This window comes from Xyrauchen texanus, chromosome 41, assembly GCF_025860055.1.
Source record: "Xyrauchen texanus isolate HMW12.3.18 chromosome 41, RBS_HiC_50CHRs, whole genome shotgun sequence".
Lineage (NCBI taxonomy): Eukaryota > Metazoa > Chordata > Actinopteri > Cypriniformes > Catostomidae > Xyrauchen > Xyrauchen texanus.
In genome coordinates, this window is record NC_068316.1 from 7,804,478 (window position 1) to 7,827,117 (window position 22,640).

A 22,640-nucleotide genomic window follows, 5' to 3' on the forward strand; every position below is an offset into this window, starting at 1 on the left:
TACAAAAGTATCTTCACATTATTTTACAGTAAATTACATTTTATTATATTATATTAATAAATATTAAGAATGTGTGTGTGTTTTTTTTTTTTAGATCACTGGTTTAAGTAACTCTTTTTAGTAAAGCTAAAAACAAAAACACTTAGTTGTTCCCTTAGTAAAGTTTTCCTCATTTAAAAAGTTCTAGTTCAAAAGACATGAATAGTAATTATAAAATATATGTGTAACATAATGATCATGAATGTGAGATGAAGAGTTCAGTCAAATCAGTAACCTCATAAAATCTGTTTTATTCAACATGGAGCAGGGGTGCCTCATGGGGGCAGCCATGTTAGAATCACATGACCAGCTAAATACGGCTTTCTTAATATCAGAAACTGCCCTGTTATTTGACACATTTATTAATGGATTGAATAATTCATAGTGAATTTCTACAATGACATTGGTAACTAAAAACTACTGTGTTTGAATTATGCACTATCAGTGTAAGCCAGTGTAAGCTGCTTCGACAGACGTAAACAATGGCTGAATGCACCTTTAATTGCAATGTAAACTTGAGCCCAATTTCTCAAGAACATCTCTGTTCATGCATGTGTGGTCGAAGAAATTTGTGATGAATTAATAATTTTTAGAGCAACCCGTTGATGGTGCTGTTTCTAAACGCCTGTTCCAAACTGTCGTAAAACGCTTGTCCTCTCTGACTCGCCGTAGTGGCTGCACTGTTGTTAAAGGTATACTGATCTGTTCTCACAGCTAATACTTACAATATTAGTTTATAAACACTTTTAAACTATACATTTGCGCGTTACTCTTATTGAATATGATTGTGTTCATGTTTTGAGAGTCATTCTTAAAGTTTGGTGCCATTAATTCCGTAGCGTTTAGTTTATGAACCAGACTGATGGCATTATTCTGTGGAACGGTGTGTGGTGTCATTCTCGCTGGTGCTATTTTAATATCAGTGTTTATTTTGCGGTTATTTGTGATATTACGGAATGGATCTGAATATAAACCAGGACAGAAAGGATCTGTCTCAGTGCTGGTGGTGGCTGGATCAGGTAAGAGCTAAAACCAGACTGGATTTATCAATTTCATCAGCTGTACCCACAGATGAAACTGTGTGTTTCTATTTATATAATTTATTTATTATAATAAATAATAATATTTATAATATTTGTTATGTATTTATATTTTATTTATATTAAATGTATAATAACAAACCCCCTCTGCAGTGATAATAAATACTATATTTATATTTAATTATATTTATTTTTTATTTCTTTGAGCTTCTTGCTTTTTTAAATAGCTTTTCAAATAACGTGTTTTGTTATTATTTAATGATTTATCGCTATTATTATCATTATTACAGATAAAAAAAATATTATTTGTAGTATATTTATTATAATATATTTCTTTAGCATATTTTGTATACATTTGTCACATTTTTCTTTGAGCTACTAGCTTAATACAAATATGTTTTATTAATATTTATTGTTATTATATAATGCATTATTATTATTCCTTTAAAATATTTCTTTGATTTCCCTCTATATCTGTTAGGAGGACACACAACAGAAATCATCCGCCTGATGGGTAGTTTATCACAGTCTTATAACCCTCGACACTATGTGATCGCAGACACGGACAAAATGAGTGAAGACAAGATCCGAGCATTTGAAGCTGAGAGGTTAAAAAGTGGTTCTGGCACTCAGGTGATTTCTTTTTTACTCAAGTGCTCTTTTTGCATCAGTGTGTAATGTCTTCTTGTGACCAGCAGACAGCAGCAGATCCTACGTATAGACCTCATACAACACTAAACTTGCATCCTTACATCCTGCATCCCAAAGCCCTAACCATGTAGTCACCACCACTTTATCAGTTAATTAATTGTTAGTTGATCAATTTTATTCCTTCCTTCAATGGATAGTTCACCTAAACATGAAAAATTCTGTCACCATTTACTCACCCTCATGTTGTTCCAAACCCGTGTGACTTTCTCTCTTCCATGTTATGCAAAAGGAGACGTTGACAGATTGACAGCCTCAGATGCCATTTCATACAGGTTTGAAACCACATGAGGTTGAGTAAATGAGACTATCCCTTTAATATTCCCATCACAACTTTGCTCATTCTCACATTCCTTTTCTGTTCAAATGACAGTTCACTCTTCACCGGATTCCTCGTAGTCGCGAGGTGCGTCAGTCCTGGAGTTCCTCTGTTCTGAGTTCTCTAAGGGCTCTGATGTCCTCTGTCCCCTTGGTCTTCAGACTCCAGCCAGATATGGTGGGTCGTCTTGCTCTCCTCCTCCCATTCATCCCTCCATCATGTCCTCATTAAGTATTCATTTCCTCTGTTCAGGACGTCTGTGCAATGCCTTCCAGGAATAGAACATTCATAACATATTTATGAATTAAATCAGCTCTATTTTGGGTGCAAAAAGTCCCTTTTTCTTGTAAATGCTAATACGTTTAAAAAGGTTTAAGTAGAGAAGTTGGCAACACTTTACAACAAGGTTCCATTCCATTTGTTTACATTAGTTAATGCATCAGGCATCATTAACGAAAATGAACAAAATTACACAATAATGAACAATAATCTTGAGAAGAGCATGCTATGGATTAAACTGTGTCAGCCGTCATTCCCAAATGAACACTAATAACATCAGCAGAGACACCTACATTTGCTCCAAGGTTAGTGAAAGCTAATAACCTAACGCTAATTAATTTATGTATTGATTCATTTCTTATTAAAGACGATAGTAAATAAAGAGTTGACAGTATCATAATGAGTTCATTATGAGATGTTATATAAGCAGTTCTGTTCACTTACACAAATGCTATTAGGTGTGATAATCGTTTGCCTCAATTCTGATTCACAGTCTTCACAGTCTTCAGTCAAATTACTGTGTAATGTATCAATTAAAAAAAATATATATATTCTTTAGAATGTCACTCTTCATTCCAACACATGTAAGAATATGATCGATTCTGTTGTTTTGTTTAATGTATAAACAATATAAACAGCATTTCTGTGTCTTTAACACAGTGGTGTCTTTTGGACATCTAGTAACCTAGAGAATTCCAACATCCTGCGTACTGTTTGGTACAACAAATTTTATATAAACATCTCCACCCTCTATTTTATATATATATATAATATATATACACTCACCTAAAGGATTATTAGGAACACCTGTTCAATTTCCCATTAATGCAATTATCTAATCAACCAATCACATGGCAGTTGCTTCAATGCATTTAGGGGTGTGGTCCTGGTCAAGACAATCTCCTGAACTCCAAACTGAATGTCAGAATGGGAAAGAAAGGTGATTTAAGCCATTTTGAGCGTGGCATGGTTGTTGGTGCCAGATGGGCCGGTCTGAGTATTTCACAATCTGCTCAGTTACTGGGATTTTCACGCACAACCATTTCTAGGGTTTACAAAGAATGGTGTGAAAAGGGAAAAACATCCAGTATGCGGCAGTCCTGTGGGCTGAAAATGCCTTGTTGATGCTAGAGGTCAGAGGAGAATGGGCCGACTGATTCAAGCTGATAGAAGAGCAACTTTGCCTGAAATAACCACTCGCTACAACCGAGGTATGCAGCAAAGCATTTGTGAAGCCACAACACGCACAACCTTGAGGCGGATGGGCTACAACAGCAGAAGATCCCACCGGTACCACTCATCTCCACTACAAATAGGAAAAAGAGGCTACAATTTGCAAGAGCTCACCAAAATTGGACAGTTGAAGACTGGAAAAATGTTGCCTTGTCTGATGAGTCTCGATTTCTGTTGAGACATTCAGATGGTAGAGTCAGAATTTGGCGTAAACAGAATGAGAACATGGATCCATCATGCCTTGTTACCACTGTGCAGGCTGGTGGTGGTGGTGTAATGGTGTGGGGGATGTTTTCTTGGCACACTTTAGGCCCCTTAGTGCCAATTGGGCATTGTTTAAATGCCACGGCCTACCTGAGCATTGTTTCAGACCATGTCCATCCCTTTATGGCCACCATGTACCCATGATGGCTACTAGGATAATGCACCATGTCACAAAGCTCGAATCATTTCAAATTGGTTTCTTGAACATGACAATGAGTTCACTGTACTAAAATGGCCCCCACAGTCACCAGATCTCAACCCAATAGAGCATCTTTGGGATGTGGTGGAACGGGAGCTTCGTGCCCTGGATGTGCATCCCACAAATCTCCATCAACTGCAAGATGCTATCCTATCAATATGGGCCAACATTTCTAAAGAATGCTTTCAGCACCTTGTTGAATCAATGCCACGTAGAATTAAGGCAGTTCTGAAGATGAAAGGGGGTCAAACACAGTATTAGTATGGTGTTCCTAATAATCCTTTAGGTGAGTGTATATATAGTGCAGATCATATCATCTGTGAAATCTAGTCCAAAATGCACACCTTCAAAGACTTTCTGAAAACATGTAAGCCTGTTAAAACTGCCTTGAAATCCAAAACCTAGTTATTAACTCTGCAGCAGTTGTTTTGCTCTCTGTATATTTCCACAATCAAAACAGCAGCACCAGTGAATGTTTAAACAGGTGATTGAGGCATTTTTTCCTTCAGCAGGTGATAAGACTATCATCACATTACTGCTGCTAGACTATGTGCTGTATAAACAAACCCTAATCCTGCTGTTTGTCAGCTTTTCTTCAGCAAGAGAAAGACAGAGGCATGGAAAACAATGAAGGGAGGGGATTGAATTAGTAAAAGAGAGATAGACAGTGTTTAAGCTGTTTTTCAGGAATGAGGAGTAATCCAGGGCCCCTCTATCCTCCTCCTCCATCTCCTACTATGGTTGTGTAATGAAGGGTTTTGTGAGGAGCCGTGGAGGGGTCTTGTTCTCTGGTTGTGGCGAGACCTTACTGGCTCCTCAGCCCAGTTGCTCGACTCCTCTCACACGTCCTCAAGAGGGCGGGGGCTGAGCAGCATCAGGTTTCTGTGTTGCCACTGTGGTCGTCGAGGGGAGGCGGAGCATGACTAAGCAGCCTGTGCTGCATTACTTGAGCTGTGGAGTTCAACGCTTTTACGGGCGGACGCACTACCTTTTAGATAATCTCTTATTAGCACCCTCTCTCACAGTGACATCATTTTCCACTTTTAACATCAGCCCAGTTTTCTAGAAGGTGAAAGAACCATCGTGGGCTTTTTGATTTATTTGTATCTGTTGCCAAACATCCTGTGATGATTCTTGAGACAGAACAAAGCATGTCCCACAATTTTACTTCCCATTAGGTTTGTAAATGGCAACATCATACACCGAACAGCCACAACATTTAAACCACCTGCCTAATATTGTGTAGGTCCCCCTCGTGCTGCCAAAACAGTGCCAAACCGCATCTCAGAATAGCATTCTTAGATGCTATTTTCCTCACCACAGTTGTACAGAGTGGTTATCTGAGTTACCATAGACTTTTGTCAGTTTGAACCAGTCTGGCCATTCTCTGTTGACCTCTCTCATCAACAAGGCATTTCCATCCACAGAACTGCCACTCACTGGATGTTTTTTATTTTTGGCACCATTCCTAGTAAATTCTAGAGACTGTTGTGTGTGTGAAAATCCCAGGAGATCAGCAGTTACAGAAATACTCAAACCAGCCCATCTGACAATTGTGGTAAGAAGAATAGAGGGGCCTACAAATTACAGGTGAAACTCGAAAAATTAGAATATAGTGCAAAAGTTCATTAATTTCAGTAATTCAACTTAAAAGGTGAAACTAATATATTATATAGACTCATTACAAGCAAAGTAAGATATTTCAAGCCTTTATTTGATATAATTTTGATGATTATGGCTTACAGCTTATGAAAACCCCAAATTCAGAATCTCAGAAAATTAGAATATTGTGAAAAGGTTCAGTATTGTAGGCTCAATGTGTCACACTCTAATCAGCTAAACACCTGCAAAGGGTTCCTGAGCCTTTAAATGGTCTCTCAGTCTGGTTCAGTTGAATTCACAATCATGGGGAAGACTGCTGACCTGACAGTTGTGTAGAAAACCATCATTGACACCCTCCACAAGGAGGGAAAGCCTCAAAAGGTAATTACAAAAGAAGTTGGATGTTCTCAAAGTGCTGTATCAAAGCACATTAATAGAAAGTTAAGTGGAAGGGAAAAGTGTGGAAGAAAAAGGTGCACAAGCAGCAGGGATGACCGTAGCCTGGAGAGGATTGTCAGGAAAAGGCCATTCAAATGTGTGGGGGAGCTTCACAAGGAGTGGACTGAGGCTGGAGTTACTGCATCAAGAGCCACCACACACAGACGGGTCCTGGACATGGGCTTCAAATGTCAAACGTCTTACCTGGGCTAAAGAAAAAAAGAACTGGTCTGTTGCTCAGTGGTCCAAAGTCCTCTTTTCTGATGAGAGCAAATTTTGCATCTCATTTTGAAACCAAGGTCCTAGAGTCTGGAGGAAGAATGGAGAGGCACACAATCCAAGATGCTTGAAGTCTAGTGTGTTGGTTTGGGGAGCCATGTCATCGGCTGGTGTTGGTCCACTGTGCTTTATTAAGTCCAGAGTCAACGCAGCCGTCTACCGGGACATTTTAGAGCACTTCATGCTTCCTTCAGCAGACAAGCTTTATGGAGATGCTGACTTCATTTTCCAGCAGGCACCTGCCCACACTGCCAGAAGTACCAAAACCTGGTTCAATGACCATGGTATTACTGTGCTTGATTGGCCAGCAAACTCGCCTGACCTGAACCCCATAGAGAATCTATGGGGCATTGCCAAGAGAAAGATGAGAGACATGAGACCAAACAATGCAGAAGAGCTGAAGGCCGCTATTGAAGCATCTTGGTCTTCCATAACACCTCAGCAGTGCCACAGGCTGATAGCATCCATGCCACGCCGCATTGAGGCAGTAATTAATGCAAAAGGGGCCCAAACCAAGTACTGAGTACATATGCATGATTATACTTTTCAGAGGGCCGACATTTCTGTATTTAAAATCCTTTTTTTTTATTGATTTCATGTAATATTCTAATTTTCTGAGATTCTGAATTTGGGGTTTTCATAAGCTGTAAGCCATAATCATCAAAATTATATCAAATAAAGGCTTGAAATATCTTACTTTGCTTGTAATGAGTCTATATAATATATTAGTTTCACCTTTTAAGTTGAATTACTGAAATTAATGAACTTTTGCACGATATTCTAATTTTTCGAGTTTCACCTGTATTAGGCACAAATTATTATGAGTGTTGTATCGATTTCGTATTGTGTTGATTAGATATTCTGTTTGTCGATCGGTTGTTCTTAATGGGGGGAAAAAAAGTCATACCTTTTTTCATATGAGCCAAGTTGTATTATACCTTACAATTTCGGCATCTCGCACGAATTATTACGAGTATTGTATCAGTTTGGTATTGTATCGATTTGATATGCTGTTTGTTGATCAGTTGGTCTTAATGGGGAAAAAAGTCATCGTTTTTTTCGTACGAGCCAAGTTGTACAATATCTTACGATTTCGCCATATTACATGAACGATTGCAAGTGTTGTATCGATTTGATATTCTGTTTGTCGATCAGTTGGTCTTAAAGGACTTTTTTTTTCGTAAGAGCCAAGTTGTATGATATCATACATCATGACACTATGTTGGAAGTAGCCTTTTTGTTTTTCTAGTGTTGCTAGCTTCTAATAGACGCCATTTATAATGAGGAACATTTTCTAAAATCACAAACAAATTCTTTACAATTTGGTTTGAAATTTTAGCTAGCCTTCTTTCCAACACTTTTTTTTTTTAAGAAAGGAAACATCAGTTAACAAATTTGTTTACTCATTCCATATTTTTTTGTGCAATACAAATGACTGCTGTACGTCAGTAACCTGTAATACACTTTCCACTCCTCTATTTCAACCCAGATGGGTTTTTTTTCTTACGTGGTACACGCAAGTTATTTGGCCTTGGGTTAGGGGTTAAACCTAGGAACATTTCGTAATAACATAGTTCGTTGGTTCGTTAATTTTTCTCAATGGGAATCAAATCATAAAGCTTTGTATGAGCCAACTCAATTTTGTATGAGCCTAGGCCTAGATCTTGGGGGATGCTGAGGTGGGCTTTGTCCGCCAAATTATCCCTATTCCCCCCAAGCAAAGGGTCAAATTGTATCATCATGGCTCTAACCCTAAACCAACCACCTCCCACGACCCACCCAGCCCAGCCCATCCCCACCCACCCCCCCAGTCGAAGGAATACACGCGCAAATAGTTGTTTATTTGAAATCTAAGATTACAATATGGGTACCAGGTGGCCTTTGATTCACCATTGGACCATGACAGCAGGATTTCCTTTTTAGTCCTGCAGACAATGTCTAAGATCTTCTTTACGGGGTCCGGCACCCCCATTGTGTCTGCTCTGTGAAGGAGCATCTTTTAACGTGATTCAAATATCAGCTGTTTGATTTAACCAAACTTGAGCATGTCGGTGATGGGCCGGGACCCGATCGTCCACATACCAGAGTGGAATTGGGGTAAATGGGGGGTCAAGTCTGGAAACTGGAAGTGAAGAGGGGGAGGATTAAGTCCTCCTATAGCCATAAAAGGAAATAAGTGCGTCATGGGTACTCACGGAATCCAGATGTGTCAGCACAAGCCAGAAGTCAGACAGCGAGCATCATTTTCAGCCTGATTCTGCATGCTGTGAGGAGCAGTTAGTAATGAATACAACCATTCACTATTTATGGCCGGTGAAAATGTGTTACACAAGTCTAGACTGAAAGTCTTACTCCTGTGAAGCTTTACTCTACAATAGTTAAAGGTAAAGTGTGTCATTTTTTCGATGAAAAATATTTTCTTTTGTCCTATCTTAAAATGCATTGACAAATATAAGCAAGTCATTTGTATGTTGATTTCCCCCAAAATTTAAGAACTGTGTCTCTGTGGTGCTATCAAACATTGCTCTGTTTGTTTGAGCATCTCGACCAGCCCGACAAAGCAACATTGACTGAAACAATGCCATGAGTTTGGGGTGGGACAAACGACCAATGTGTATTTTTTTTTGTACAGCCAATGGAAGACAATTGTTCGGGAAACCGATTTGAAAAACAGTGTTTGGTGTCTTCCAAAAAAATTTAATTAGTTACGGTAATCTAATTACTTTTAGTAAAACAAAAAAGTAGTGTAATGCATTACATTTAAAATTCTTGTAATTAGAGTACAGTTACTGACTTTCAATTAATTGAATTACTTTTAAGTACATTTATAGGGTTATGCTTATTTCTAAAATATTATTTATGTTGAATACATGAATTATGTCCCTGTAAGGAGTCACTGTGAAGGAAACAAGTGAGGTGCTGAGTGTATGACTTGTGTAAAAATGAATAAGAAATATAGACATTATTTTGAATTTGTTGAGCAGAAAAGTGTTTTAGAAAGTAACTTAAAGTAAAATAATCAGCAATGATATTCATGTTCAATGAAGTAATTATTAAAGTAATCTGATTACAATTTTAGAGAAATAATTAGTAATTTGTTGCAGATTAATGTTTTTAAATATCTTAACCAAAACTGTTGAAAACAATCATATTTTTGTGATTTCGTTTAATGGCGTAGAAATTAAACAATTAACTTTTAATAAATATTAGATTCTATTGTTTATTTACTGAAGAATTTGATATGGAAAAATTCTATTAACTTAAAAATTAGCTTGCTAAAACATCTGGTTGATATTTTAACATTTGACATGTTTGCAGCGAGATTTTGTCAATAGAAAACAGCTGTTTGCAATCTAGATGTCTGACAAACGCATTGCATTTGACAAGCTAGTTGAATTGTCATGCAAATCCAAAATTAGAAAGTAAAGTGAAAAACTATTTAAAGAATTCGCTCCAATCGACAGATGCAGCTTCTCCTACTGTGGAAAAAATGGGGAGAAGTCTTTTGTGGGGGTTGGTTGGTTTGTATGATTTACAAAAACAAATAACGGGGGCCTGGACGTCTCCTCGCATTCCAGTGCGACTCCTCACTGTTCCTCAGAGTCTTCACGTTAGTTTTGTTTGACTGTGCACCCCAGTGCTTCAGCTCCATATGTTTCATTTTAGCCTTATTTGGAAATTGTTAAGGGAACGCAATGGATGGAGCCACAGATATTTAATCTGTTTTCCCACATTTGTTGATGAAATGGAGTGATGGATAGATTATGGTATGTACTGAGATATGAATGTAGAAATATAATGCTCGTATAGAAACAATTTTCAGTTTAGGTTATAAATACACACACTGGCAGCCAAAGGTTTGGAATAATGTACAGATTTTGCTGTTTCAAAAGGAAATTGGTACTTTATTTCACCAAAGTGGCATCTGTCTAGATTTTTAATCAAATCTAGACAGGCTCCATTTCCAGCAGCCATCACTCCAACATCTTATTCTCGAGTAATCATGCTAAATTGCTAAATTGGTACTAGCCATTATATCAAACACAGTTGAAAGCCATTTGGTTTGTTAAATGAAGCTTAACATTGTCTTTGTGTTTGTTTTTGAGTTGCCACAGTATGCAATAGACTGCCATGTCTTATGGTCAATATTAGGTCAAAATGGAAAAAAAGAAACAGCTTTCTCTAGAAACTCATCAGTCAATCATTGTTTTGAGGAATGAAGGCTATACAATGCTTGAAATTGCCAAAAACACCCTGAAGATTTCATACAAATGTGTACATATTACAGTCTTCAAAGACAAAGGACAACTGGCTAGAACAAGGACAGAAAGAGATGTGGAAGGCCCGATGTAAAACTAAACAAGAGGATAAGTACATCAGAGACTCGAGTTTCAGAAATAGACACCTCACATGTCCTCAACACCAGTTTCATGTACAATAGTAAAGAGAAGACTCAGGGTGCAGGACTTATGGGAAGAATTGCAAAGAAAAATCCACTTTTGAAACAGAAAAATAAAAATAAATGGTTAGAGTGGGCAAAGAAACAGAATTTTGAGGTGGGCGTGCTAACGAGGAGGCTAAAAGCCACAGCCTCTAGTGTCAATCGCTAGTGCATCTTTTGAGGTCAGGAGAGTGAGGGTTATACACATTGCACAGCTGTCTATCAGCTGGGCACCATTACATTCTATATATATATATATATATATATATCAGGTCTCCCAGAGAAGCTATCCAAAGCTTATAATAGGGAGCCTGAGACATATAAACTAAACACCAGTCACATAACAAGGATATCATACAAAAATACACAATACAACATAAGACACACAAAAAGTAGATCAGGACAGTGCTTTTAAGATCAACTGTATTCTAGGTAGGCTACTGGGAAGGTTATAGATATAAACGTAAAAGTTCCTTTTTTAGTGTTTTCTTAAAGATGGATACAGATTTCAACACCTTCAGCCTGCCATCTAGCTCATTCCAAATCTTTGGGCCTCTACTTGTAATGCTCAAATTTGCACTTTTAAGTCTTCTTGAGGAGACCTAAGCGGTGAAAGAGGGGTCTAGTAGGAGTGTTGTACCAAGACCACAATATAGCTCGTATTATCTTCTTTTGTAGACTTATTAATTTATTTAAATGACTCGGGTAGGTATTACACCAAATTACGTTACAATAACTAATGTGAGGTTCGAACAAGGTTTTTGTACAGGGTAAGAAGAACAGGTAATGTAAGATAATGCCGTATTCTGAAGAACAGACCAACATATTTTGAAAGCTTCTGTGTCAAGTGATCAATGTGACATTTAAAGTTTAGACATTTATCAATGTGAACCCCCAAGAACTTTGTAGAAGTGGTTGGTAGTATCTCCTCATCATCTACATTGAGGCAAAACTGTTTTGTAGCTGATGCCCTTATATTTGATTGAAACATTATATAATTAGTTTTTTTAATGTTGAGGGATAATTTATTGCACTTGAACCAGATAACAATTTTTTGTAGTTCTTCATTTAAAATAATTTGTAAATCACTTGAATTTTTATGTGACAAAAACAAATTGGTGTCGTCTGCAAACATCACCTTTTGAAATACTTGAGAGGAATTCACAAAGTCATTTATATATATGTTGAAAAGTAATGGGCCCAATATTGAGCCTTGGGGAACCCCGTATTTAAGTTCTTTCATTTGAGATATATGGTTATTAATCATCGCATATTGTTTCCGACCATATAGGTAACTTTTAAACCAGTCAAGTGCTACTCCTCTAACACCATAATGATGTAATTTCTCTAGAAGAATATTAAAATCAATAGTGTCAAATGCCTTAGATAGATCAAGGAAAACACCAACTCCACAATCACCCTGGTCTAAAGAATCATTGATTTTTCAACAAGATCTAAAACAGCCATAAAGGTAGAGTTCTCTTTCCTGAAACCATACTGTGATCTTACTAGAATATGAAGCTTATCCAAATAATGACTTAACCTGATGTGTACCACTCTCTCTAATACCTTAGACAGAGATGGTAGAACAGAAATTGGACGATAATTGCCCATATTATTTTTGTCACCTGATTTGTAAATTGGAGTAATTCTGGCTATTTTTGTCATACTTGGCACTATGCCATACAGACGTGATAGGTTAATGCAATGTGTAAGTGGCTGTGCTATTATGTCTGCAACAGCTATCAGAATTTTACTACACATTCCATCAACCCCTCCCGTATGAGAACTCTTCAAATCTGTAATAATTTTATGAATTTCAATTTTGTCAGTAGGTTTCATAAAGAAAGATTGCATGTAATTTCCATAGAGATAGTGTCTAAAAGAGGATTCGTTGGAAGGTCTGATTTTTTTGGCAAGATCTTCACCTATTGAAACAAAGTAATCGTTAAAACTATCAGCTAATAAAGGTGAATTGTCATTCGAACATTCAGGTAACAGCTGACTTCTGGCCCCTGTTTAGAACTTTATTCAACACAGCCCAGGTCCTTTTGGAGTCACCTTGGGCTGCATTTATATGTTCAGTATAGTAAATTTGTTTACTGTTCCTCATAATATGAGTGAGTCTATTTCTAAACTTAAAATATTTGCTTTTGTTGTCATCATTGGGATTTTTCCGATAGAGCTTATAAAGTTTATTTTTACATTTGATAGAATTGAGAATCCCTTTAGTAAGCCAAGGGTGATGATCATCATTTCTGCATATGACAGTCTTCATTGGAATAGTATTGTGGATGGACTCCGTTAATTCTTGAATTAGACTGTCATAGGCAGTCTCAGGATCACGGGTTTCATACACACTAGTCCAAACCTTACTCTCCAAGTTATCACGGAGCTGCTGTAGTGTTCTCTCATTCAGGACACTGATCTTTATCTTATGGCGGTTAAGTGGAGGTTTGGATGCCAGGTTTAAAGATAACACGATTGGGTAGTGATCAGTTATATCAGTCACAACCACACCTGACTCAAACCTCGAATTTTGGATGTTTGTAATAATATTATCAATGATAGACTTGGATGAGTGAGTTTCTCTAGTATATCTATTAATAGTTGGTATAAAGGAGGAGGAGTGAAGAGTGTTCATGTTTTAATAGGACCATCCCTAGAGATGTCAATATTAAAATCCCCAAGGATTATACAGTTGTGATTTTTCCTATTGATATCAAAAAGAGTTTCCTCAAATTTACTAGTAAAAGTAATAGGGTTCACATCAGGGGGGCGATACACTATGCCAACAATGAGATTACCAGATTACTGGTTGCATTAATACTTATGTCAACAAACAATGAATCTGTTTGTTCATCATCCAAGGCCAAATTGTCACAGACATTGGCCAGGAATCTTGATTTAACATAAAGACACACACCTCCACCCATTCTACCTAATCTGTTCTTGTAATAAAGTTTATAGCCCTTAAGGTTAAAAGAATCACAGTATGACCTATCATTTAACCAGGTTTCACTGCAAGCAGTTACATCAAAACTACAACCTGATGCAGACAGCATTGACACTAATTGATCATAATGTTTAGCTAGGCTTCTGATATTAATATGGACCACCGAAAAGTTATTATTCATACTTAAGTATTTAAGATTTTCTAGGTCATATTGCTTGCAAGTGATATATGCACCAATGTCACTGCAATGCCGAACCTCCCCATCAAGATCATCCAATTCATCCAAACCCATCCAAAAGCGATAGACCTAGTCCTACAGCCAACATCCATGATAAGGCATATACACATAAAGCATTCAATCCTAAGTACAACAAAAAATCAAAAGAAATACATACACACTTGCCTAGATGCACTCTCTTTTGCACCTTGCTCCATTTACACCCACGCCCACACACACCCTCACTTCCACACCCACTCACAACCACAAGTAGATTTATGTAGGGCACAAACTGACACATTTGTTCCATTTGATGGTAATCTCAACACCCACATTTATGAGTATAATTAATTAGTCAATCACTAGGTATGCATGAATAATTTTTGTTCATCAAGAAAAAGAAAAAAGAGAAAAAAAAATCAAGGAGTTAGTCTCAATGAACATATAAGGTCTTTTCACCTATTTAAGATATCAAAGCAGTTTTGAATAGAAAAAAAAATTATTAAAAAAAAAACAGTTCTCAAAGCCTATTCAAATAACCACACAGGTCACCAACCAGCCAGTTTAAGGCAATGTCTTAACATATTGCTTTGCTTCTGAAACCGAAGAAAAGTACTTCCTACCTCCCTCCTTAAGTTTGATAAAAAGTTTGGCAGGGAATAGAAGCGTTGGTCTAAGTCCGCGTTTGTACAGCTCCGACATCACCTCTCTATATTCCTTCCGTTGCGCCACAATTTCAGGTGAATAATCCTCGTAAACTGAGATGAGATGGGATTGGAACATCAACTGACCTCTTGTGGCCCGAGCTTCACGGATAATTTTCTCCTTTACGAGGTACTTGTGAAGCCGGATAATGACCGACCGCGGTCTCTGACCTGGTTGTGGTTTGGCAGATGGAGTTCGATGAGCCCATTCGCACTCAGGCGGGGAATCCAGGATGTGTCCAAACACCTCGGCCAGCATTTTGGAGTAAAAGACTGTCGGCTGTTGCTGTATTTTGATGGATTCAGGTAGGCCAACCACCCTGATATGATGTCGACGATGCCGAGATTCCAAGTCACTTACTTTCGAAAATGGCTTGGTATTGCTGTCACTTAATTTGACACAGTTTGCTTCCAGTGTTGCCAAGCGTGAATCTTGTTGAGTTGCATTTTTCTCCAGTTCGCCGATCGTCTCTGAATGCGCTGCAACAGTATCATGAATTCGATCCAGTTTATGCTCAAGCTTTGCAAACGTTTCTTTAAAGTCCAGTGTTAATGCTTCTCGGTTTTCTTCGAGAAGTTTGGCGATGGACGCCAAAGTCAGAGCCCCGCAATCTTCAACAGATGCTGGGTCAGGGGCATCTGGTTTACTTTTAGAGGGTCTAGGCATGTTTGAGCGTTTGGTATAATGGTCAGGTAATTTAGGTCGTAGGTAGTAATGTTCAGATCAAATTATATGTTCTTACATGTTCTTAGAAGAAGTTTGACTGCATAATTGCTGGTGGTATTGAGACACCAAGTATATCGTGCAACTACAAGTTGGCCATCTTCCATCTGATCAACATCACCCATTATTAGGAACACCATATTAATACTGTGTTTGACCCCCTTTCGCCTTCAGAACTGCCTTAATTCTACGTGGCATTGATTCAACAAGGTGCTGAAAGCATTCTTTAGAAATGTTGGCCCATATTGATAGGATAGCATCTTGCAGTTGATGGAGATTTGTGGGATGCACATCCAGGGCACGAAGCTCCCGTTCCACCACATCCCAAAGCTGCTCTATTGGGTTGAGATCTGGTGACTGTGGGGGCCATTTTAGTACAGTGAACTCATTGTCATGTTCAAGAAACCAATTTGAAATGATTCGAGCTTTGTGACATGGTGAATTATCCTGCTGGAAGTAGCCATCAGAGGATGGGTACATGGTGAACATAAAGGGATGGACATGGTCAGAAACAATGCTCAGGTAGGCCGTGGCATTTAAACGATGCCCAATTGGCACTAAGGGGCCTAAAGTGTGCCAAGAAAACATCCCCCACACCATTACACCACCAGCCTGCACAGTGGTAACAATGCATGATGGATCCATGTTTTCATTCTGTTTACGCCAAATTCTGACTCTACCATCTGAAGGTCTCAACAGAAATCGAGACTCATCAGACCAGGCAACATTTTTCCAGTCTTCAACTGTCCAATTTTGGTGAGCTCTTGCAAATTGTAGCCTCTTTTTCCTATTTGTAGTGGAGATGAGTGGTACCTGGTGGGGTCTTCTGCTGTTGTAGCCCATCCGCCTCAAGGTTGTGCGTGTTGTGGCTTCACAAATGCTTTGCTGCATACCTCGGTTGTAACGAGTGGTTATTTCAGGCAAAGTTGCTCTTCTATCAGCTTGAATCAGTCGGCCCATTCTCCTCTGACCTCTAGCATCAACAAGGCATTTTCGCCCACAGGACTGCCGCATACTGGATGTTTTTCCCTTTTCACACCACTCTTTGTAAACCCTAGAAATGGTTGTGCGTGAAAATCCCAGTAACTGAGCAGATTGTGAAATACTCAGACCGGCCCGTCTGGCACCAACAACCATGCCACGCTCAAAATGGCTTAAATCACCTTTCTTTCCCATTCTGACATTCAGTTTGGAGTTCAGGAGATTGTCTTGACCAGGACCACACCCCTAAATGCATTGAAGCAACTGCCATGTGATTGGTTGATTAGATAATTGCATTAATGAGAAATTGAACAGGTGTTCCTAATAATCCTTTAGGTGAGTGTATATTACTAATTAACCAAACCTGCTTTGTCATTTGTCTTATTTTCAGTTTCTAAATCTGTTTGGAAAGTTTTTGCTACTCAGAATCCCTGTACAGATAACCATCTACTCTGTTGCTGTTTAACTCAACAAACTCATCAGTCATTTATGGACCCAACACCTGCTGTCTGGTTTGTGCTGACTCATCTCGGGTCAAAGAAAGGAAGTAAGAAAAACTGCTAACAGTTTAATCTCACCTGGAGCTGCTCTGTAAGATGTGGCATGATATATTTCCTGTGCACCTTTGTGACCTCATCAGTAATTACACCTCTGTGCATAATGCTTCCCATGGTGTCCTCATCTGTCTGCAGCTGTTACACAAAGACGACTCACTATGACAGGAATATCGACTCTTAACTCATGACAAGACCTTTGAAATGTAAACATTAGTTTAAATCTCTACATTAACTCAAAGTGATTTATCATTTGCTCTTGTCGTTACAAACTTTAATGATTTATTTGTCTTCCGTGGAACATATAAGCAGATCTCAGTTGGAATTTTGGGGGCTGAAGGCCTCCGTCACTATTAACTTATATTGTGTGTGGAAAAGATGCAATGAAAGTGAAAGCTCAGTAGGTTTTGGAAAAACTAAAATGTTGTCTATGAATGTCACCAATGCAACTATTGTGATGTTCATTCAGATTTTATTTGAAATGAAGACAATTGTAGAGAAACAGCTGCATTTAACCTGGGCTTTTTATGGTTTATTTGCATTCGGATTGTTAATGTCAAATGTTAGTTTTTTTTGGAAAATGCGGAAGATGCTAAAAAAGTGTCACCCATATAATATCAGGCTTTCACTATAAGGCTTCAACTTATTCTTCCCTTTTTACACAAAGAGAGACTTGAGGAAGAAGCTGTTTTCTCTGATGCACGTTCACCATTTTCCGCTCCAGTAATGTGACGGCCCAAAGATGGAGGTTTTCTGACCCATGATTTATTTTGTGTTGAAGGTTCACATAATGCCCTTTTAAATTTGCACCACTCTGATGACAGATTTAAATAGTGCTCTGACAGCCTGGCCTGTGCATTGCAAATGCTCTCCAATCTCAGTACACAATCCAGCAGCCCTTCCGAGCTGAAGTCAGCGATTCTCTGTTGGGTGACAGTGATCTCATTCCCCAAAGTGAATTTGCAGGTGTGTGTGAAATGTAAACACGGACGAGACATATCACCCACCTGCCAGTCCTTCCCAGCCCTTCCTCATCACTCATCTGTCTCCTGGTGCAAAATGGGAAATGGAGTGTTTTGAATGTTTGGAAATTAGCAAAAAAGCCAAGCGCACTGCACAACTGTGGGTCATCGCCCTGTGCAAATTTAAAAACTCATTAAGAATGAAGAATGAAATGCACTGTTTATTTACAAGCAGTCTGTGCTGGTTAGGCGCCAGATTCACAAAAAGAATTATGTAGATCTGGCAATGTTGCAAACGCGGCTACAACATTTTTGCTGAATGCAATTTGCACGGTGCAATTCTAATCTTGTGGGTTGATTCTGAGCACTATATTTTGGTGAATTCAGCAGACCACCTTGATCTGACATGCTCTGCTGGGACTGCACAGCATCACTCCACTACTGTGATCCAGACTGAATCATCTCTTTAACATGCTGAAAGTGTGCTTCACTAGACAGCGCATCTAGATATATGCCAGGTTATAATGCTCTTTGCCATCATTTGATCATTATTTGATAAATTACTACTGCCTTGATTGATAAAAAATGTACACAATCAAATTTAAATACAATTCAAATTTAGTTTACCGGCTGCTTTCCTCGGGCGGTATTGAGCAGGGCAAATAGCACAAGGTTTGAGAATAAAGCACAATCTATAATGGGCCTGAAAATTAGACGTGTTTACATGGAAAGGAATGATAATGACTTAATTAAAATACTTAAGACCTAGCTTTATTTCAGCGATAATTGTGCCTGCTTAAACTAGATTATGGGTGAATAAAACTGTGCAAACGTTTCCCAACTGTTTAGTCAATTTACCCCATAATTTGTTTTCTGTTGTTGTGCATTTTACGCAACTAATTACAGTTTAGAAGAGTGAACTAAAAGAACATTGTTCTTTCCGACTATAGGTACAATCCCAAAATGTGTTCTCATCAAAAATAAAGTGTTTGTTTAAAACTTGTCTGCAGATACTCTAAATGGTGAATCGACTAATCAAATTAATTACATAAGGCTGCAAATTAATCATATTAATCACATATATCAATATTTGCTTAGAAAGTCCCCCAAATAAAGATAGTAATTTAATATACACTCATGGGCCACTTTATTAGGTACACCTGTACATCTACTTATTCATGCGATTATCTAATCAGCCAATCATGTGGCAGCAGTGCAATGTATAAAATCATGCAGATATGGATCAGGAGCTTCAGTTAATGTTCACATCAACCATCAGAATGGGGAAAAAATGTGATCTCAGTGATTTAGACCAGGGCATGATTGCTGGTGTCAAATGGGCTGGTTTGAATATTTCTGTAACTGCTGATCTCCTGGGATTTTCAAGCACAACAGTATCTAGAGTGAAAAGAGAATGGTGTGGAAAGCATCCTGCGAGCGGCAGTTCTTTGGGTGAAAATGGCTTGTTAATGACAGGTCAGAGGAGAATGGCCAGACTGGTGTAAGCTGACAGGAAGGTGACCCAAGTAAACACACATTACAACAGTGTTATGCAGAAAAGAATTTCTGAACACACAACACTTCAAAACAAAATTTAGGCGGATGGGCCACAGCAGCCGAAGATCCCTCCGGGTACCACTACTGTCAGCTTAGAACAGGAAACAGGCTGCAGTGGGCACAAGTTCACCAAACCTGGAGAGTAGACAATTGGATAAACCACGCCTGGTCTGACAAATCTGGATTTCTGCTGAGGTACACAAATGGTAGGCTCACTGCTGCCTCTGTTTTCTGTTCTTGGCTGACATATGTGGAACCCAACGTGGTCTTCTGCTGTTATAGCACATCCGCCTCAAGGTTTGGCATGTTGTGCATTCTGAAATGCTATTCTGCTCACTACAATTGTACAGTGTGGTTATCTGAGTTTCTGTAGCCTTTCTGTCAGCTCAAACCAGTCTGGCCATTATCTGTTGACTCCTCTCATCAACAAGCCTTTTTCGTCTGCAGAACTGCAACTCACTGGTTGTTTTTTTAACCATTCCCTTTACACTAGAAACTGTTGTGCATGAAAATCCCAGGAGATCAGCAGTTACAGAAATACTCAAACCAGCCCATCTGTTTTGCTTGTGAGGTATATTGAGGCATGCTGACTGCCCCCTGCTGACGCGACTGGTAAAAACACAGAATTAAATGTACTTCAAGCTCGTCTTGCTTCAACAAAAGGAAAATACATACTTTTATTATGTAATTTGTATGAATGGGCCAAGGAGCATGATTAATTCTAATTTTTTTAATGTGTTATTTTTAATATAATTAATCACACTAAATGAATGTGTGAAATAGACAGCCCTAGTAACAACTGAAGCATACATGAGTGGAAAAGGCCCTCACCTCTACTGATGTTTTCAGTTCAGTTGTTGTCCACAGTTACTGCCTCGTATCACTTTCAGTTTGGAGCAGACAGAGGCTGGATTTTTCCAGTGTTAATGTGTCTGAGCAGTTGCTGTAAGATGATTTCTCCAGACCCCATGGCTCGTCTCCATCGTAGTCTAACTGCCTTCCTGTGCTGCACTGTTTCTCCAGAACTGAACCAGAAAGCTCGTATTTCTCAGAATCTGAAGATTCAGTACTTTATTAGGTCATATCTCTGCCTATGCATACTAGCCTAATTTAGACATTCATAATTTTACATACCTGATCATATATGTGTGTGTGTTTCAGGTGCTGTGTAATGGGCCTGGTACGTGTGTCCCACTGTGTGGTGCTGGGTTGCTCCTGGGAATCTTGGGCCTTAAAAGGGTCCTTATAGTCTACGTGGAGAGCATCTGTCGTGTGGAGACGCTGTCTCTATCTGGGAAGATCCTTTACTACTTGTCTGATTATTTTTTTGTGCAGTGGGTACCATTGAAAGACAAATACCCAAAGTCTGTCTACTTGGGAAAATTGGTATGAGGAGAACTCGAGAAGAAAAACAAGAGTTGTTCTGAGAATTACATATATTTTGATATTGTTCTTCACAGTGAAACTGTGATGTGTTTCATTCCTCTGGTTACTGATGTGCTGAATAAACATCTGAATGTTAAATCTCAATGTTGTCTGGTTTTCACTCAAGAGGATGGGCTATCAGACCAGTTCTACTCCCTAAAAAAAGTCAACAAAACTCAACTGAAGATTTTACAAAATATATACAATCTTCATATTGGACGTTCTAGTTTCTCCCATTAAGTTCAATACATCTGGCCCTTCTCTAGTACTGTTCAATTGAGATCTTGACGACAAGACGATGGACGAGACAATGGAGAAGCAACAGGTCTCAAGGCTGTGGTTTCTGTGCAATGGCATGTCAAACTTATTCACCTGTTATTTCAATTTCCAGAGCCATTGAGACAATACTCCTACATAATACATCTCTAAGTAGCAGGTGTCTCTTCAGACAAGTTCATACAGGTAACTTAGTCATTTCTTGCTTAGCATAAAGTCTGCCCACATCTGTGATGTTCCTGAACAGCTGTAAATGGATGATAACATCAGACATGTCTGGTATGTGACATCATTTATTACATCGCAATGAACACTGAGAAACTTGTGGTGGCAATACATTTTTAGAGAACATTGTTATTGAGAGACAAAAGTTTGTACCTGTTAGTAACTGTTTCTAATCACTGATTTCACCAATTAAGTTGATAGAAGACTTAATAGAAGATCATACAATTTGTCAACATTTAGAGTGAATGAAAATTGAGACTGGAATAGTATTTCTCCTCTAAGCTCATTAACAAAAGAGAACGTTTAACAGGTGCATAATTTTTTTTCGACCCCATGCAAAATCTTTTATGCAATTTTATTCTTAAGTGTTGTGTCACTGTGTTGTCTTCGATTTGTGTGCGCAAGAGAGTTTCAACATCTGATAAAACGTGCCAAGTTGTTAGATTAAACACATGGCAAAGGTCCAAACAGGAAGCTATTCTGTGTTCTGTTTAGCTTAAATATTTAAGTTATATGAAATATTCACTAAAATGCAACCAGATACAAAGAGAGAAACCAAGACAAGCATGTCTTTACGTCACCATTTCCTTGTTTACACCGAACAGGTTGAGAGATATTGATCTCCTCTGACAAACCACCTTGTAAGATCATATGCTTTCAAATTAAAATATATACTCCAAAAAATACAATTTTATATATATATATATATATATATATATATATATATATATATATATATATATATATATATATATATATTTGTTACTACAGTAAAACCGTATGAAAATAAATAAATCATAAATAAATATCATATAAAGTATATACATACATATATACTAGCAGCCGAAAGTTTGGAATAATGTACAGATTTTGCTTTTATGGAAAGAAATTGTTACTTTTATTCACCAAAGTGTCATTCAACTGATCACAATGTATAGTAAGAACATTAATAATGTGAATATAATTTGATTATTTATTTTTTTTTACTTAAACTACTTCAAAGTGTTCTCATCAGAAAATCCTCCACGTGCAGCAATGACAGCTTTACAGATCCTTGCCATTCCAGCTGTCAGTTTGTCCAGATACTCAGGTGACATTTCACCCCACACTTCCTGTATCACTTGCCATAGATGTGAATGTCTTGTCGGGCATTTCTCAAGCACCTTACAGTCTAGCTGATCCCACAAAACTCAACGGGGTTAAAATCCATAACACTCT

The 22,640-nt window shown here is 38.2% G+C and overlaps 1 protein-coding gene across 1 annotated transcript; it reads left to right on the top strand.

Annotated features, from left to right (window-relative positions):
- The first annotated feature begins 593 nt into the window (after window positions 1-593).
- Window positions 594-21,020, top strand: alg14 (ALG14 UDP-N-acetylglucosaminyltransferase subunit). Its single transcript, XM_052113576.1, has 4 exons — window positions 594-1,058; window positions 1,561-1,712; window positions 2,161-2,283; window positions 20,658-21,020. The coding sequence occupies exons 1-4, from the start codon at window positions 902-904 to the stop codon at window positions 20,886-20,888; spliced, it is 663 nt and encodes a 220-aa protein (XP_051969536.1). The 5' UTR covers window positions 594-901; the 3' UTR covers window positions 20,889-21,020.
- Window positions 21,021-22,640: the final 1,620 nt, after the last annotated feature.

Coding starts and splice junctions, on each gene's coding strand:
- alg14 (XM_052113576.1), top strand. CDS start 902: ATGGCATTATTCTGTGGAACGGTGTGTGGTGTCATTCTCGCTGGTGCT. Junction 1,059..1,560: donor GCTGGTGGTGGCTGGATCAG/GTAAGAGCTAAA, acceptor TATATCTGTTAG/GAGGACACACAACAGAAATC. Junction 2,284..20,657: donor TCAGACTCCAGCCAGATATG/GTGGGTCGTCTT, acceptor TGTGTGTTTCAG/GTGCTGTGTAATGGGCCTGG.